General features: G+C 47.2%; 1 protein-coding gene across 5 annotated transcripts in view; it reads right to left on the bottom strand.

The window, feature by feature from the left end:
* Positions 1–18,501, bottom strand: part of Alpk3 (alpha kinase 3) — a 52,930-nt gene extending 34,429 nt beyond the window's left edge. The window contains exons 1-3 of one of the 5 annotated variants that reach the window (XM_012948699.2): positions 18,341–18,501; positions 11,053–11,091; positions 6,111–6,232 (exon numbers count right to left, since the gene is read on the bottom strand). In XM_012948699.2, coding sequence (XP_012804153.2) covers positions 6,111–6,232; positions 11,053–11,091; positions 18,341–18,486 — 307 coding nt within the window. In that variant the 5' untranslated portion in view covers positions 18,487–18,501. Of the gene's footprint in view, positions 1–6,110; positions 6,233–6,317; positions 7,468–11,052; positions 11,092–15,380; positions 15,524–18,340 lie in introns of those variants that run through there. The other 4 variants (XM_045144936.1, XM_045144934.1, XM_045144935.1 and 1 more) reach the window with 4 other exon arrangements.
* Positions 18,502–18,820: the final 319 nt, after the last annotated feature.

Below are 18,820 nucleotides of genomic sequence, written 5' to 3'. Positions count from 1 at the left end.
ACACTTGGGAGGCAAAGATAGGATAATTTCTGTGAGTTCAAGGCCAACCTGGGACTACAGAGTGAGTTCCAGGTCAGTCTGGGCTACAGTGAGACCCTACCTGGAAATAAATAATAAATACCATGGAGCTATGGCTATGGTCCCATGAGTAAAGGTACTTGTGCATGGGGCCTTGGGTTCTATCTCCAGTACCCCATGAAACTGAGCATGATGGCACACAACTGTAACTTCTGTAAATTCAGGAAGTAGAGGCAGGAGGATCAGAAGTTCAAGGCTATCCTCAGCTACACAGCAAGTTTAAGGTTAGCCTGAGATACATGAAACTCTGTCTCAAAAGAGAGAAAAAAGAGAGAAAGAAAGAGGGAGGGAGAAAGGGAAGAGAGAAAGGGAAGAAGGAAAGGAGAGAAGGAGCAGGGGAGATAATTCAGTGGTTAAAGGAACTTGCTTGGAAGCAATCCCACCTGAGCTCAGTTCCCAGTACCCATGTAAATCAGATACACAAAGTGACACAGTTGTCTAGAGTTTGTAGTGGAAAGAGGCCGTGGTGTACCATTCTCTCTCTTCCTCACCCCCCCCCAACACACACAAATATACTCACATGCACACACAAATAAATAATTAAGATTTTTAAAAAAGAGGGCTGGAGAGATGGTTTAGTGGTTAAAGGAGCTTGCCTGCAAAGCCTAACAGCCCAGATTCAATTCCCCAATGCCCACATAAAGCTATAGGCATATGTCTGGAGTTCATTTGCAGTGGCAGGAGACGCTGGCACACTCATATTCTCCCCACCCCCACTCTGTTTGCCTCTTTCTGTCTCTCTCAAATAAATTAAAAAAAAAATTTTTTTTTCCAAAGTAGGGTTTCACTCTAGCTCAGGCTGACCTGGAATTATGTAGTCGCAGGGTGGCCTTGTACTCATGGTGATCCTCCTACCTCTGCCTCCCGAGTGCTGGGATTAAGGCGTGCGCCACCATGCCTGGCTCTCTTTTCTTAAAAAAATATTTTTGGGCCGGGTGTGGTAGAGCACGCCTTAATCCCAGCACTCGGGAGGCAGAGGTAGGTGGATCACCATGAGTTTGACGCCACCCTGCGACTACATAGTGAATTCCAGGTCAGCCTGAGCTAGCATGAAACCCTGCCTTGAAACCTTCCTCCCACCCCCCAAAAAAATAGCTGGGCATGATGGCACACACCTTTAATCTCACCACTCAGGAGGCAGAGGTATGAGTATGAGGCCAATCTGGGGCTATAGAGTGAATTTCAGGTCAGCCTGGGCTACAGTGAGATGCTACTTTGACAAAAAAAAGAAAGAGAGAGACAGGAAAATGTTGGGTTGGGGATATAAATCAATAATAGAGTACTTGTGTAATCTATGTAAAGCCCTAGGTTCCATCTCCAGCACTGAAAAAAAAAAAGTAGAATACTAAAAGACTCAAAAAATCAATTATATATCTAAAGATGAAGAGAGATACTAGGCAGATAAGTATGCATGAGAAGACACAGAATGAAACTAACTCACACTAGAGTGCCTCAAAGGAGAAATAGGTCTAGAGGCTGCCTTTACAATGCTTCCACGTGTTGCATCTCCTCAGGACTTGATGAAACTACTGGAGGCAGTATTGCAGTAAAGCAACAAAGTAAACCAAGAAGATGACATGATAGTCAGGAAGCTAAATCAAACCTAGGAGAAGGCAAGAAAATGACCCAGGGCTGGTCTTTTAGCAGTTAGAATAAAGGAAGAATGGAGACCTCCAAGAAGGATAGCGCCAAAGAAAATGGAAACTGACCTCACCTGATGGTACAGTTCAGAGGCTATTAGAAACTATAGGAAAAGAAGCTGGAGGCTGGGGAGGTAGCTTAGTGGTTAGCCCTGGTGTGTGTGCGCGCGCGCGCGCGCGCTCTCTCTCTCTCTCTCTCTCTCTCTCTCAAACAAATATTAAAAAAGGAGGAGAAGAAGAACGAGAAGGAGAAGCCGCCGCCGCCACGTATGGTGGCTTACGCCTTTCATCCCAGCACTTGAGAGGCTGAGGTAAAAGGATCACCATGAGTGTAAGGCCAGCCTGATCTACAGAATGAGTTCCAGGTCAGCCTGGGCTAAAGTGAGACCCCACCTCAATATATGTATGTATGCATGTATGTATGTATATAGGAAAAGGAAAACTTAGCAGCTGGGTGGGTGGTACATGCCAGCAGTCCCAAACACTTGGGAGACTGACACAGGAGGATCATTTGCGCCCAGGAGTTCCAGACCAATTTTGGGCAACATAGTGAGATTCCCATCTCAGTGAATACATAAATCCAAAATACTAAAGAAAATAACTAGTTTTAAGAAAAAGCAAAAGAAATATAATCATTCAGCATAGTTATTATATAACATGCTAACAGCATAATTATAGTAAAGTATGTACAGTAGAAATACTCATAGATGGCATGAGTATAGTGTACTATTGTAGTATAGAATTGTATATTATGGTCTGGCAGGATGGCTTAGTGGTTAAGCACTTGCTTGCAAAGCCAAAGGACCCAGGTTCAATTCCCTAGGACCCATGTAATCCAGATGCACAAGGTGGTGCATGTGTCTAGAGTTCATTTGCAGCAGTTGGAGCTGGCACGCCCATTCTCTCTCTCTCAAATAAACAGATAAAAATAAAATATTTTTAATTGTATGTTATGTTTCAGCATAAATATCACATAGATGCTGGGCATGGTGGTGCATGCCTGCAATTCCAGCACTTGGGAGGTCAAGGTAGGAGGATTGCTATGAATTCAAGGTCAGCCTGGGACTACAGAGTGAGTTCCAGGTCAGCCTGGGCTACAGTGAAACCCTACTTCAAACACACGAGCGCATGAACATGCGCACGCACACACACACACACACACACATATCACATAGGTATAAAAAGGCAAATGTGATAAAGAAATTAAATGTTTTTGTGGTTTTTGGAATGGAACTCAGGGCCATGCTCTGTTAGTCAAGTACTCTGCCAATGAGCTATATCCCAGTGCAGTAAATGTTGATTTAAGCAAAAATTAGGAAGAAAACTATAATGGAGAAGCCAAGTAAGAGGAAACTGAGAAAATTACGGTATATCCTTATCTACCATAACAGACAATAGAGGGCATCTAAAACTGCACACTTGAAAGTTAAAGTACTTACATAGTACTCAACATTATGGAAAGATATTCATGACAGAAGAGACAGCTAAAAGTTGAAAAAGGTTGCATTCAGACAGCAAATTGGTAGAAAGAATGAACCATATTTTGATAAACACCTTTTAGTATAATTTGAAGTATAAACTATGCATATGAGGACTAGAGAAATGGCTCAGCAGTTAAGTGAGCTTCCTGTACAAGCATAAGGACCTAATGGGGCCTTAGACCACCCGAATTTAAATCTCTAGAACTCATGTTAAACAGCTGGGCTTGGTCATATATGCTTGTAATTCCAGTCCTACAGGGAAGCAGAAACCTGGGAAGCACCAGAGCTCGTGCAAAAGGAGCAAGCTCTGGGATCAATGACTCCAGCAAAGAAGAGATGGAACAGCAATGGAGCTGGGCACCAGCTTTCCACTCTGGCCACCACAAACAAGTACATGGAGCATAGTAAGAGCAATACACACACACACACACCACATTACACGCACAAGCAAAAAAAAAAAAAAAAAACCAGTACATGAATTAATTTGATAAACTAAAATGTTATCTTTTTTCCTTTCCTTTTTGTTTATTTTTTTGTTGGTTTTTTTTTTTTTTTTTTTGAGGTAGGGTCTATAGCTCAGGTTGATTTATTTATATTTTGAGTCAGGGTCTCAAGAAAAAAAAAGCTGGCCTCCAATTCACTAAATAGTTAAGGATGATCTTGAACTTCTGATCCTCCTGCCTGGAACTCCCTAGTGCTGCGATTATAAGCATGCACCACCACACCCAGTTTATGGTGTTAGGTGGTGCTGGGAATGGAACTCAGGGCTTTGTGAATGCCAGGCAAACATTCTACCAGCTGAGTAGCATATCCACTCCCTAATTTTCTTTAAAAACAAAGATTAAGGACATTCTAAATAGAGAAAGTAGCATCTTAGAAGGAATGGAGTGGGGAAGTAATCTTTTTACCCTAGGATATTGTTGGTGCCACCAAGCCACAGGAAACCAGGCACAGACATTGCAGAGGACAAAAGCACTATCTCTCACTATCTCTTCCTCCCTAGTCATGTGGGTCTGGATCACCTAGCCTCTCCAACTTCTTCCTATGCAAAACTGACTAATAATAGCACTTACTTCACAGGGTTTGGTAAGAAATCAGTTGCAAACTGTACCATGCCATCAAAGGTATATAGGGGAGTCTGTGTTCCTCCAGCAGAGGGTTCTCAGCCTGGCCCTGTAGGGTCTGGCTAAGAGAAACAACTGCTCACGGAAACTCAAACCCAGAGAAGCTCTTTAGCTGGCTAAAGTAAACAAGCCCCCAGAATAAGGGAATGTCACAGCTAGAAACCACCCATGCCATGGATTAATAAAAAAGGGGGGGGGGGGCAGGAGGAGGTTCTAGAAGGAAGCCTGGGAAGCTTTGAACTGGCAGCTGTGAAGCTAGAGGAGTGGGTGGTGGTTTGATTCAGGTGTCTCCCATAAACTTGAATGGTCTGACTGCTAGGTTCCCAGCTGATGGAGATTTGGGAATTAATGCCTCCTGGAGGCAGAGTATTGTTGGGGGTAAGCTTATGGGTATAATGGGCAGCTTTCCCTTGCTAGTGCTTGGCACACTCTCCTATTGCTGTTGTCCACCTGATGTTGGCAAGGGGGTTGTGTCCACCCTCTGCTCATGTCATCATTTTCATTGACATCATGGAGGTTCCCCTCAAGTCTGTAAGCCAAAATAAACCTTTTCTCCTCACAAGCTGCTCTTAGTTGCATGATTTCTGCCAGCAATGCGAACTTGACTACAACAGTGGTGGGCACCTATGAGAGTGAATATTCTGCAGACCCTGAGGCAGGTCAGGATGGTGCCGAGGGAGGCCGTGCTGGAATAATGCCTATAGCCAGCTTTCTACCACTTTCAGCTTCTATCCTCCCTTTTCTTTTCTTATTTTTTTTTTTTGGGGGGGTGGCAGGTTCAAAGTAGGGTCTCACTCTAGCCCAGGCTAACCTGAAATTCACTATGTAGTCTCAGGCTGGCCTCAAACTCACAGCGATCCTCCTACCTCAGCCTCCTGAGTGCTGGGTGCCACCATACTTGGCTTAAGTCTTTTATTTATTATTTATTTTCAAGGAGAGAGAGAGGGAGAGAGAGAGGAAGGGAAGAAGAGAGTAAATGGGCACTCCAGGACCTCTTGCCATTGCAAACCTACTCCAGAGGCATGCACCACTTTTTTTTTTTTTTTTTGCTTTATGTAGGTACTGGAGGAATCAAACCTGGGCAGTTAGACTGTTCAAGCAAGTGCCTCTAACCACTGAGCCCCCTCTCTCTCCAGCCCTCTATCCTCCCCTTCTAAGTGTATCACTCTGCTTCCTGTTCAGCCAAACTGCTGCTTCAGCATCCACCATGCTCACTGAAATGTAAGCAACTGCAATCTTGATTCCTAACACTTGTATGGTCTGTATGACAGGTGCTATTCTACCTGTTATGCAGGTACTAATGCAATCTCATACTATTATTACCTCCATCTATGGATCAGGCAGCAAATAGGTTATACAACTTGATTATACCATATACTGAGAATAAGAGGAGCCAGAATTCCAAGCCAGACAATTTGCCTCCAGGGCTTGCAGCTGGAATCATTACAGGTCTTTCAGCCTTAATACTCCTAAATCACAAAGGACTCAACGATAAAATGGAAGTCCTAGAGGATGGCCTCAAAGCTCACTCATCAGTTATGAGAATGTGCCTGAGGAGGGGTACAGGTTTTTGAAGAAAAGCAAGGCATATATGTGGGTCCAGAAGAAAATAAAGGGACACTAGTCCACACAGGAAAATAAACTGGAAAGCTAAGAAAGCAAATGTCACCTTACACAGGTTAGTACACAAACCCTTCCCCCCAACTCTTCCATGTTTGTCCTCCAGCTATCTTAGGCCCTGCTCTGTGCAGTGCCCCTAGTGGGGACCACACCAACAGTCTCGTTACCTGTGACGATGCAGGTGAACCTGACGTCGCTATCCTCAGACACAGCCCGGGACTTGAGTGTAGTCTCAAACAGTGGCTGGCTCTCCTCTGTGAGCTGAGCAATGATGGAGCAGAAGGTGCTCCTAGGAAAGGCAAAGAATTATTCAGAGCAGCCCTCCCTACAAAATATACACCAACCAGGCCTTGTCCAGGGCATTTAAGTCTTACCATATGTATCTGTCATCCATGGCCAAAGGTCCAATACCTGAACAGTCTTTCTTCAAGAGAACCTGAGCCTTGTAGCCAGATCAGATGAAGGGGAGGGTGGTGTCAAGGACTTCCCTGAACATGCCAGACTATAAACCCAAGTGTCCCCATCCCACCCTTACTGAGGAGCCTGGCTTCACCCTCCACTTTCATCTCCAGAGAAGCTGGTGCATGGAGGAGGAGGACATACACACAGATAGGTCAGGCCTCAGAGGAGAAGCCCTGACATAGTAGAGCTCCGTGCATGCCAGATGTAAAAGACAGCCAAACCCCCATGGATTCAGAGGTCCTCAGCACAAAGGAGCCTCTCCTAGAGTTTGGGTGTAGCCTAGAGTAAAATGAGCTAGCCAATGCTAGGGGCCTTGACCCAAAAGGGAACTCTAATTTGCAGGGTGTCAGAAAAGAGAAACTCAAATGAATTTTGATCCCAAACAGGGATATGGGCCAGTACTAGACAGTCAGCTGTGACTTCCTTGCTCCATCCATGGATGCATCATGAAGCGAAAACAGGGCTGGCAGCTCCACAACCAACTATCAGGACTGCCAAGCCACAAACAGATTGACTCCTGTGAAAGCCAGAACTCTTAGTTCCCATGTAACAGTCCATCTTCTTCCAGAACTCAGGAGCATCTGTGGCCTTTACTGAGTCTACCCCAAACTCACCAACAATCCTCAGGGATTACAGTCCACTCCTTCCTGGGCACAGGAAGCAAACCACCATGCCAAACCCTTTCATGGGCCAGCAAAGACAGCGTTCCCAGGCGTGAAGCTCAACCACATAGCCAGGTTGTGTGGTGCACAAGCTGTGCCCAACCCTCCTCCCCTCTGTGGGCACACACCCTGTATGAGCAGCAGGAAGGAAAGTAGGAGCGGGCAGCAGTGAACAAAAGCAAAAAGAACTGTGTAGACAAACAAATCATTCCAAGTTGTCTGTCTCTGGGTCTCAGAGGAAAGGGTCTGCCCCAGGAGCCATGTTTACCTGTCCATGACTCTCCTCCAGGAGCAGATAAAAATTCACGGGAGAGCAAGCAAACAGGCATGTATAACAGTTCACATTTTGTGGAGAGGGGCTCCATGCTCAGTGTGTTTTCTCTATGAATATTAGTCTGAACCTGAGTTTTAGAAAAGAAGTTTGCATCCCAGGAAGAACATTTAGAATCAAGGCTTCTGGACTAATGGTGTACAGCTGTGACTTCTGTACAAGAATGCAAACCTCCATGCATTCAGGGAGTTACCAGTCCTCCTTCCAAAGTTAACCGAGGTTGGGGAATTACTCCCGACAGCACCTGACATCAGGTCAGACCTGCAGTTGGATGCATTCTGCAGCACTTTCTGCAAGCATCCTTGCATCCTGTACAGTGTAATAAGATTCTTTTCCTTCCCTTTAAAGTCACTCAGAAATAGAGTTACCTTTAGGGTCTAGGCTATCAGTGCCCCAACATTCAGGAAGTGTAACAATTAAAATGTTTTTCTCTTTCTCTCCCTCCCCTTTACCCCCCCTTGATACAGGGTCTTGCTGCATTACCTAGACTAGCCTAGAACTTGTGATCCTCCTACCTCAACCCTCCATGTAACTGGGATTTACAGGCTTAAAAATGTTGTTTGGGCTGGAGAGATGGCTTCGCATAAGCCAGATGTACATGGTGGCAGTGATGGGAGGCCCTGGCACACCATTCTTTCTCCATGTCTCTCTCACTCTCTCTCTCTAGTAAATTATATATATGTAAAATTTATGCTGGGCGCACGCCTTTAATCTCAGCACTCAGGAGGCAGAGGTAGGAGGATCGCCATGAGTTTGACGCCACCCGGAGACTAATTCCAGGTCAGCCTGAGCTAGAGTGAGACCCTACCTGGAAAACAAAACAAAACAAATTAAATGTTTCTTATAGCTGGGCATAGTGACATCAGATGAAGGGGGGGGTGTCAAGGACTTCCCTGAACATGCCAGACTATAAGCCCAAGTGTCCCCATCCCACCCTTACTGAGAAGCCTGGCTTCACCCTCCACTTTCATCTCCAGAGAAGCTGGTGCATGGAGGAGGAGGACATACACACACAGATAGGTCAGGCCTCAGAGGAGAAGCCCTGACATAGTAGAGCTCCGTACATGCCAGATGTAAAAGACAGCCAAACCCCCGTGGATTCAGAGGTCCTCAGCACACAGGAGCCTCTCCTAGAGTTTGGGTGTAGCCTAGAGTAAAATGAGCTAGCCAATGCTAGGGGCCTTGACCTTTAATCCCAGCACTCAGGAAAGCAGAGATGGAAGGATGTCCATGAGCTCGAGGTCAGTCTGAGACTACATAGTGAATTCCAGGTCAGCTTGGGCTACAGTGAGACCCTACCTCGAAAAACAAAAAACAAAACAAAAAAATTCTTGTTGCTATCCTAGTAATAGCAACTTCTGACTTTGAGGAATATTAAATTTCAATCAACGCTTTCTAGAAAATTTCTAGGCCAAATAGCCCAACTTAATTTGAATACAAAATTTGAATCCTACCTCATTCATGATTGTAAGCTTGGATCCAGGATTCAGCTTAGGCTCTAAGGTAGAAAGTTGTATGGACATGTCTAAAAATACCACTTCAGCTACTGATTAAGTAAGAAAACAAAGAAAGTCCTTCTGGAAAAGCCTGACATGGGGGCACATGTCTAAGACTTCAGAACTCAGGAGGCAGACATAGAAGGATCATGAGTTCAAGACCAGCCTCAGCTACACAAAGATACCCTGTCTCCAGAGTGAATGTTCATGCTACATATTCAACAACTCACAGAATTTTTTTTGAGACAGTTCTCATTGTGTTTATTAGTTCATGATATGATTATGAAATCACCAAGTTAAAAGGACTTGGAGGTGCCAGGGTTGGGAAGACCATTTCCAGATGTGTGTGGACTTCCAGCCTTTCTAGATGACTGAATGGAGCATACCCAGAGTTTATCCCATATCTGAGTGGTTTAGAAAATGGGGACAGAAAGCATTGGCAACTGGGCGTAGTGGCGCACGCCTTTAATCCTAGCACTCAGGAGGCAGAGGTAGGAGAATCTCCATGTGTTTAAGGCCACCCTGAGACTACAGAGTGAATTCTAGGTCAGCCTGGACTAGAGTGAAACCCTACCTCGAAAAAAAAAACAAAAAGAAAAAACAAACAAATGAGCCAGGCTGGGTGTGGTGGCACATGCCTTTAATCCCAGCACTCGGGAAGGAGGCAGAGGTAGGAGGATTGCCGTGAGTTCATGGCCACCCTAAGACTACATAGTGAATTCCAGGTCAGCCTGGGCTAGAGTGAAACCCTACCTCAAAAAATGGGGGGGATAGAGGGATGGCTTAACGGTTAAAGCGTTTGCCTGCAAAGCCAAAGGACCCAGATTCGATTCTCTAGGATCCATGTTAGCCAGATACACAAGGGGGCACATGCATCTAGAGTTCATTTGCAGTGGCTGGAGGCCCTAGCCTGCCCTTTCTCTCTCTTTCTCCCTCCCTCTTTCTCTGTCAAATAAAATATTTTTTAAATTTTTATTAGCATTTTCCATGATTATAAAAAAAAAATCCCATGGTAATTCCCTCCCTTCCCCAAATAAAATATTTTTTTAAAAAATGAGCCAGGTGTGGTGGCATACACCTTTAATCCCAGTAATTGGGAAGCAGAGGTAGGAAGATCACTGTGAGTTCAAGGCCAGCTTAGGGCTACTGAGTAAGTTCCAGATCAGCCTAGACTATGCAAAATAAATAAATTAAAAAACAGGTAGTCAGAAACCTTCTTCTGTGCAATGAAACTGTAGTCAATTCTTCCTGAATCTACTCATCTAGGATGGGGTCCAAGTGATGGAAAATAGCCAGGAAATGTTCCCACTCTGGTGGTAACAGTAAGTTCAGCCAGAGCTGGAGAGCTGTCCCCAGCCTAGGAGGTAAGAGGGCAGCTTTTCAGCCAGCAAACGTTGACCATGAGCTTGCACAAGCCCCACTCTGGCTCCACAGCAGATTCAGAGAATCAAGCAAGAATACAGTAATATGGTATTCTCTGATTTCACAGAGTGTCATGTTTGTAGGGGTAGAAAAGAATCAAAACAAAGGAAAATTTAGAAGAGGAGGTGGCTTTTAAAAAAAAAAAGTCAGTTGTGATAGTACACGCCTTTAATCCCAGCACTCAGGAAGCAGAGGTAGGAGGATCACTGAGTTCAAGGCCAGCCTGAGACTACAGAGTGAATTCCAGGTCAGCTTGGACTACAGTGAGACCCCACTTTAAAAAACAAAACAAAAAACAAAGAAACTTACAGGACTGCAGAAAAAACAATGTGATGGCAGAGGCCATAATTAGAAGATGGATAAGGTATCAAACCTAGATATGCAGTTGCATAGGCAAAAAACATGAAAATATAAGAAGGGGGAAAAGTGGGTTATGTGACTGGTGACTCCCTGTTTTATTCCATGATGTTTGTTCCAAAGGGATGAGATGTGAGACTCCTGCCCACATTTTTATTCCTGAATTCCTGTACCCTTTTCAAATGGCCCATGCAAGCATCAATTCTGGTCCCTGAGACCCATGCTCACGTGGTGAGTACCCTCTCATACCCTCCCATTGTCATTCAGCTTCCCCTCCCCCCATGCAGCCTGGTTAGTGTACAAGCAGTCACCTGATGGCCCCTCAAGACCCAGATCCAAGAAAAAGCAGTTGGAGAAATGTAATGCAATATGCTTTTACCTTCCAGAGCTGGGGTGAGACAACCGGTTGCTTGATAAGCTAAGCAAAAACAGTAAATGGAATCATTAGGCCAAAAAGCAAGGAGAGGAGGAGGCGAAATCAACAATAGTTATGAAGTATTAACCAGCCACCATCTGGAACCCAGAGACCTTTCTATTAAAAGGGACCAGCTGTCTTAGCTGGCCTGCTCCAGTTAGCAAGTGGCCTCTCCATTAGACACCAATATATCTGAAACCAAGAGCTTGTTAAGTGTAGCAGAATCCAGGAGATTGGTTAGACAGGAAGGAGGCCCCTGAGGGCTGTGCTTTGAGAAGGGTGTACCTCAAGTATTTGAGTCACTGCTCCCAAGTGGGGGCCTATACCTGTTCCCACCCAACAGCACAGCAGCTTGGGGACAGCATCTGTTTCAACCCTTTCCTTTTGGAAGAGAGCACAACATTCCTGGAAATCACCAGAGGCAGAGTAGGAGACTGATGGCTTGGAGAACACCTACCATTAATATGTTAAAGTATGGTTAAAGAGCAAGGCAAACCAGCTGGAAGAGTGAAGATGAGGAAAACAAAGCAGTTAATTCAGCAGGGAGCCGAGGCACCCAGGTCCTGCAAACCAGCACAGGACCCATCCTGCTTGAAGGCTCTTCATCGGCCCTGGGGTGCTAACCAGAGCCTTAATTCTCCACTGGGGGTAAAGGCCCACTCAGGGTGTCCCTTAGTTGAGCTCCAGACCTTTGAATGAGCAACTTTTACCTCTCCCTCTATGTGTTATAACACAAGTATCTCCAGTGGGGCTTTAGACCCCAACTCTTTGGGAGATGGTAACAGTCATGATACCATCCTACTCACTCCCTTCGATTCTCCCTTCTTTACTGGCAGCCCAGGCATTCAATAGCACTCAGGATCTGTACTTCTAACCACAGAAAGCTTAATGTTCCATCTCTTTATGACCACAAAGCTGAACTCATCCCCTTCCCCAACACTTCTAGTGCTCTAGGGTTTCAGGATACTTCCAGCATTCTCCCAAAATCAAGCTCAAAACCTGCTATCTTGAATTCCTCCCTTTCCTCTGTCTCCCAAATCCAACCGACAGTTCTTAGCCTTTATTTTTTTCTGAAATTCTACCCCTATTAGCATGCTCTGATCTATATCCTGGTAACTCCACATTTGAAGACCTCAACCTCCTTCCTCCTGAACCCCTCATATGATACACTCTTCTCTGTGGGTTTGGGTTTTTCTGTTGTTGTTTGGAGGGGTTGCTTTTGTTTTCAGCTTTTTGGGTGCTCCCTGCCAGGCAAGGTCTTACTCTAGCCCAGGCTGACCTGTAACTCACTCTATAGTTCCAGGCTGGCCTCCAAGTTGATATACAGCCAAGACTGGAATTGAACCCTTAATCCTCCTGCCTCTACCTCCCAAGTGCTGGGACAACAGGTGTGTACCATCACACCCAGCTTGGGTTGTTTGTTTTGAGTTTCTGCATATATTTTTGACAATTTAATACATTTATTATAATGTATTTTGATCATATTTACCCCATTACCCTCTCTTGTACCTCTCCCCCTCAAACTGAATTCCTTCCTCTTTCCAATGAGTCATCCCTTCTACCTGCAGGTCTTTCCTCCTTTCCTTTTCCCTTCAGTTTTCTCAGTGACTCAATAAGTTTAATTAAGGTTGTTTACAGGAGCATGGACAACTTACCAATGGCTATACCATTATGGTGGTTTGAATTAGGTATCCCTTATAGACTCCCGTATTCTGAATGATAGGTCCCCAGCTGGTAGCCTTGCTGGAAGATGTGTGTTGTTGGGGGTGAGCTAGTGGGTATTACAGCCAATTTCCCCTTGCCAGTGTTAGGCTCACTCTCCTAATGCTGTTTCCACCTGCTGTGGTAGAGGTGATGTCCAGCCTTTGCTAATGCCATGCACCCCGCCCCCTCGCCATCATGGAACTTCCCCTTGAGACTATAAGCCAAAGTAAACAGCTTTCCTGCCATCAGCTGCTTTGGATTGAGTGTTTAGTCCCAGCAACACAAAGGTAACTACAACAACCACTGAAGAAAATGTCTCCCCTGCCCCCAGCAACCATTAACTGCCAACAGCTCCACAGGGAGGGGTGTGGCCTCGTGAGCTGCTTACACATTCATGACAGAATGTTGACAGGCCCAGTCTCATGCAGGCAACCACAGCTGTTGTGAGCTCCTGAGTATAATGGCTATGTCATGTCCATGTCTGGGAAACAGCATTCTACAACACTCCTCCCCTCCCTCTGGCTCTTAAAGTCTTTCCATTCCCTCTTCCAAGATGTTCCCTGAGACTTGGAGGGGTGATACAGATGTCCTATTTAGGGCTGAGCACTCACTCAACAATTACTTATTCTCAGCACTCTGCCACTTTGAGTCTGCAATAACCACCACCTACTACAAAAAGAAGCTTCTCTGACCAAAGCTGAGAGCAGCACTTATCTATGAGCATAGGAATATCTAGCAAACAGTTTGACATGCTCAACATGTACATTTAATAAATAGTAGCTTTTGGCCAGGTTCACAGTACTGGGCATGGAGTCCTTCCTGTGGAATAGGCTTCAAATTCAATCAGAAAGCAGTTGGTTACCCCCATGAAAGCCATGCCTCTATTGCACCAATAGCAGAAGTTGCCTAACAGGTTTGTAACGTGGCATTTTTTAGCTTTCTGAGATTGAGTCTCCTTATGTAGCCCAGGCTGACCTCAAACTCACAGTGACCTTCTTGCCTCAGCCTCCCAAGTGCTAGGATGACAAGCATGCACCACCATGATCAGCCTTAAAATTCCTGTGGACAAAAATGCTGCAGTAATCCCCACAGTACAAAATTTCAGAACAAACTCCTTTTCTCAGCTCATAAAGTCCGCCCTGAACTGCTCGCTCCTTCCCAACACTCAAGTTCCACTGAAGCCAAACCTGTTCTTAACTGGTATGTACACATCCATGACTATCACTTCTCTCCTTCTGCTCACATAACCCCGCCCACTCAACCTTTAAATCTAGGTTGTTTTTGTAGTTTCTTATGCTCCTAACATAGTACCAGACATACAACAGATATTTACTACTGTTCTGTGAGAAAAGGAAGAGGAGGACTATAGAATGAAAAAGGGGTAAATATTTTTTCAAACAGGAATGGTCCTGCCCCACCCTCCAAGGGAGCTGTTGTTCCAGGAAAGGAGGGAAAGAGGACACACGAACACAGCAGCCTTTTGCTTACAGCCTTAAAAATTCTCTGGAGAGCCAGGCATGGTGGCACATGCCTTTAATCCCAGCACTCAGGAAGAAGAGGTAGGAGAATCGCTGTGAGTTCAAGGCCACCCTGAGACTACATAGTGAATTCCAGGTCAGCCTGGGCTAGAGTGAGACCCTACCTTGAAAACAACAACAAAATAAAAATCTCTGGGGCTGGAGAGATGGCTTAGTGGTTAAGCGCTTGCCTGTGAAGCCTAAGGACCCCGGTTCGAGGCTCAGTTCCCCAGGTCCCACGTTAGCCAGATGCACAAGGGGGCGCATGCGTCTGGAGTTCGTTTGCAGTGGCTGGAAGCCCTGGCGCGCCCATTCTCTCTCTCTCCCTCTATCTGTCTTTCTCTCTCTGTCTGTCGCTCTCAAATAGATAAAATAAAAAAAAATGAACAAAAAAAAATTTTATAAAAAAAATAAATAAATAAAAATCTCTGGAGAGGCCTGGAGAGATTGCTTAGTGGTTAGGGCACTTGACTGCAAAGCCTACGTCCCCAGGTTTGATTCACCAGTACTCAAGTAAGCCAAATGTACAAGTTGGCACATGTGTCTGGAGTTCATTTGTGGTGGCTGAAGGCCCTGACATGCCTGTTCTCTCTGCCTATTTCCCTCTGTCTTTCGCTCTCCCAAATAAATAAATTATTTCTTTTAATTCTCTGGAGCTGGGCATGGTAACACATGCCTTTAGTTCCAGCTGTGAGTTCAAGGCCAGCCTGGGGCTACAGAGTGAGCTCCAGGTCAGCCTGGGATATAGTGAGAGCCTGCCTGGGGGGGAGGGCAGAGGGGAACCTCTGGAGACTGAATGGGCAAAACCTCCCTTGATTCCAAGGCACTGGCCAATTCCATCCTTTCCTGGCCACACATTTCCTTTGTCTCTCTCCTTAGTATTGAGAGATGTCTCCTTCTTTGGGTTTGAATTTATTCCCTGGGAAGGTAAGTAGGGAGAGTCCACTTATTAATTTATAGAGGAAAAAGATAAATTCCTAGGCAAGAGATTGAGTTGGGATAGAGTTTTCCCCCAGTTCCTCAGGCTGTTTTATGCCCTGGCCCCATTGCACAGCTTTCTCTAGGCCTCACCTTATATGTTAGGCCAGCAAGAATCCAGGCCTATAGAGGCACTTGGTCTTCAGAGAGCAGAAGACCTCCTGGAGCACTGCGGACTGATCCAGAGCTAGGCTCAGGGCTTTCGCTCAGGCAGGACACCTTCCCATCTACTGCTTCTGTGGGGTTCAGAATCAGGGGCATTAAATGTTGGATTAGAAAGTTTTACAGGTTTTTATGCCACTCTCACTTTACAGAACAGGAACGCAGGGCTCAGGAAGGAAAGATCTCCTTATAAGACAGCAAGAAGGCCTAGTGGAACCAGGATAGGCATGTAAGCTGGGGACCTCCCATTCTTCATGCTTTTCAACTATTTTGGGACATAAAAGGCCTTTAGAAAGTTCTGACTTGATGCCTCAGTTTCCCTAAGCACCCTAGACATCTTGCCTAACCCAAGATGAAAAGTAGGGATTATTTCAAAGCCATCTGTAGTAATATCACAGTTCCACTGTTTCTGTGAACACTGGATAAGAACATTCTAGCCTATCCACACCACATCTTCTCAAGGCTAAGAATTGCCTATCTGAGCAGACAGTTAAGTGGAACTATCGTCATGCCTCTGACCTGAGTAAGCACTGGAAATATCCTTAGACTGATATTGAACCATAAACCCCTGGAAGAGCTACTGGGTAGAGGGTGATAAGGAATACATAAAGAAATAAGTTCTACATCCTAGACCAACAGTTCTGGAGCCCCATCCAACTTCCACAGCTCTCAGGGGTGGGCCATCCTCAGGGTTCATGAAAACAATGCCCTAAGAGCTTCACAACACATCTGTTTAAGGCAGACCTAGAAAATGTTGGAGCCAAAATGAGTAAGAACGTTTCCTCTCTCAGTCAGAACCCTTGGGGTAGTATAAGCTTTTTCCTCTGTGGGCTGGAGCTGCACACAGCTGACAAAATCCTCAAGAAATCCCCCCCACTTGTCTCTTTCACCCTCTCCCCTCACCCACAGTGCTGCTGCCTCATCCAACACACATACGATCTTGCCAGAGAAGTGGGAATTTCGCCCCCACCCCCACACCTCAAATCCCCAATGCAACCCTATTCACAATTCTTTTTGACCAAAAGCACTTCCAGAAACCAAGAAAATCTGGCTCTTCTTGTCAGGACCTGTTGGGGGGTTCTGTAGCCAGCTGGCAGGAAGTGAAAAGCTACAGGGCAAAGCAGTCCCAAGACTAAGAAAACCCTCTCTCCTGTCCTGAGCTTCCAAATAATAAGGGCCTCCTTTTAATAGCATCCTCATTGAGAGCCAAGGACTCAAGCCAGGCATGTCTCTCCCACCTCCAGCTCTCTGGCTGGCAAACTATGAAAATGTCCTATACAGCTGCTCAGCCAGGCCGCAGCCCTATGCCTATTCTCCAGCCTGGTTCCTAACACACAGATCTATGCCTTCCTCAGTTCACCTTGTTTTCAAGCCACTTTCCTTCCCTTTCTCCATTTCTATGTCTCCAAGAAGGATCTGGCTGCTTCTTTTCTACTTGTTCCACCAGTACTGGCAAAGGCTAGACATAGAAGCAAAGCCCAGACAAGTCACTGTGTCAAAGGAGACACATGTGAGGTTCACACGAGGGAGTCAGCTTCACCGAGGACTAGAATAAATGTCCACATTCCATTGCAATGTTTCGATAGAACCAGTACTTGAGAAAGGGGGCATTTTTTTTTTTCCTGGCAGCCCAGGGACCTGGTTGAGTCTGACTCAGTCACTAACACCAGTTCTTAGCCCTGCCCCAGACATGTGACACCATTTGACGAGTTTATGCAGAAACAGGTTCCGGTTACATTTGAACTTTTCCAACTCCAAGGTCAATAGGCCTCAGCCAATCCACGAGGAAGTGTCCAGGACTTTTCCTGAATGTCCTTGATGCCTGTCTTTTGGGGTTCTTTTGTGAGCACCGAACACTGGTGTGTAAGTAGCACCTCAGAGGAACAGGTGTTTTCTGCATAACACACAATAAGCCAACTTCTGGAGTTAAGAAGACACCACCTATCCCAATAGCCAAACGGTCACATTTCCCTCAAGAGGAGAGGTAAACTGAGCTGCAAACCTGATCTGCCCAGAGGGGCAGGCAATGTCTGTCTCCACGGCAGTGCACATGTCCTTGAGTGCCTGCGCCTTTGAGTGTCTGTCTGTGTGTATGCTTATCTATTGTGTGTCAGCATGTCCTCATATCTACGGGTAGGCTAGCTTCTAAAACAAAACCTTCACCACTTCTTGAACTCCTGTTAGGCCAACGAAGGGGCTCATCAGTTCCACTCGGCCCTTGGTTATCTTACCCCTCCCTCCCCATCCTCTTGAAAACTGAGCAGGGTAACTGACTCCCTCGGCCCTTTAAAGCCCTAGACCCATGCCATCCCAGAATAGGGGCCAAGCAGCACCTCATCACACCCCTTCATTTTACCAGACACAACACACATCCCTAGGCCCAGAGGAGAGGCCTTAGTGAACGACAAGGTTTTGTTCCTACCCTGACTTAAGCAGCGCACCCTTGGCCGCTTCCCTCCCCACCCCCGCCCTGGCAGCGAGAGGAATTTCAGCCGCTCCTTATCTTTAACGGTGGAATCCAGCGCAGGGAGTAGCCTGGTATGGGGGTGAGGGAGATAAGGAGAGCCTCGATGAAATCACCCCCGGCGGGCCTCTCACACTGCCTCGGGCCCGAGGCCGCCTCGAGGAGGAGCCAGGGTGAGCGGCCATGCTGGCCTGCTCCTACGTCCTCTGCCTTTGGGGCCTCGGGCTTGAGGCAGTTCGAGGGCGCGGTCGGCACCCAGGCCTCCGAGGCCCCGTCCGCCCCGGGGGCACGTGAGGGGATGGGGGCGGGCGTCCATCTGCGGGTCCAGCCGCCACCCGGGAGACCAGGCCGGGCCTAGGCGCGACGGGTGGGGGTGGGGGTGGGGGGTCCCCGGCCGGGCGTGGAGCCGGGAAGGGCGCGGACTCACCTGGTTTCGGGGCGCACGCTGAGCAGGTAGTTGCGGCTGGCCGGGCTGGGGGTCCACACGGGCCCGTCGTCCTCGCCGTCGTCGCCCCCCGCCCCCGACCTTCCTCCCCAACCCCAGGCGCGACTCGCGGCCCTCCGCGACCCCATGGCGCCACAGACCCTCCCGCCGCCGCCGCCGCCGCCGCCGCCGCCGCCGCCCGGCCTCCAGCCCCGGCCCGCCGGCCCTCGCTCCCGCCCCGGCCTGACGAGCGCCCCTATTTATAGCCCCGCGGCGTCAGGGGCGAGCCGCCGTCACCTGCTGCTGTCCCTCCCCCGGCGGGCTCCGGCTCCGGCTCGGGCGGGCGGGCGGGCGAGCTAGCGCGGCTTCCCGGGAGCGCGGGGCCTCTCCCGCCCCCGCCATGCCCGAGCCTCCGTCCTCCGTCCGTCTCCTCAGCCGGCCCGCGACGCGCGGCTCTGGCAGCTGCGCCGGCCTCGGGCCGCG

This window comes from Jaculus jaculus, chromosome 3, assembly GCF_020740685.1.
Source record: "Jaculus jaculus isolate mJacJac1 chromosome 3, mJacJac1.mat.Y.cur, whole genome shotgun sequence".
Classification (NCBI taxonomy): Eukaryota; Metazoa; Chordata; class Mammalia; order Rodentia; family Dipodidae; genus Jaculus; species Jaculus jaculus.
Note: the sequence above shows the minus strand (reverse complement) of the source record. Positions and strands in the feature narration are given on the sequence as shown.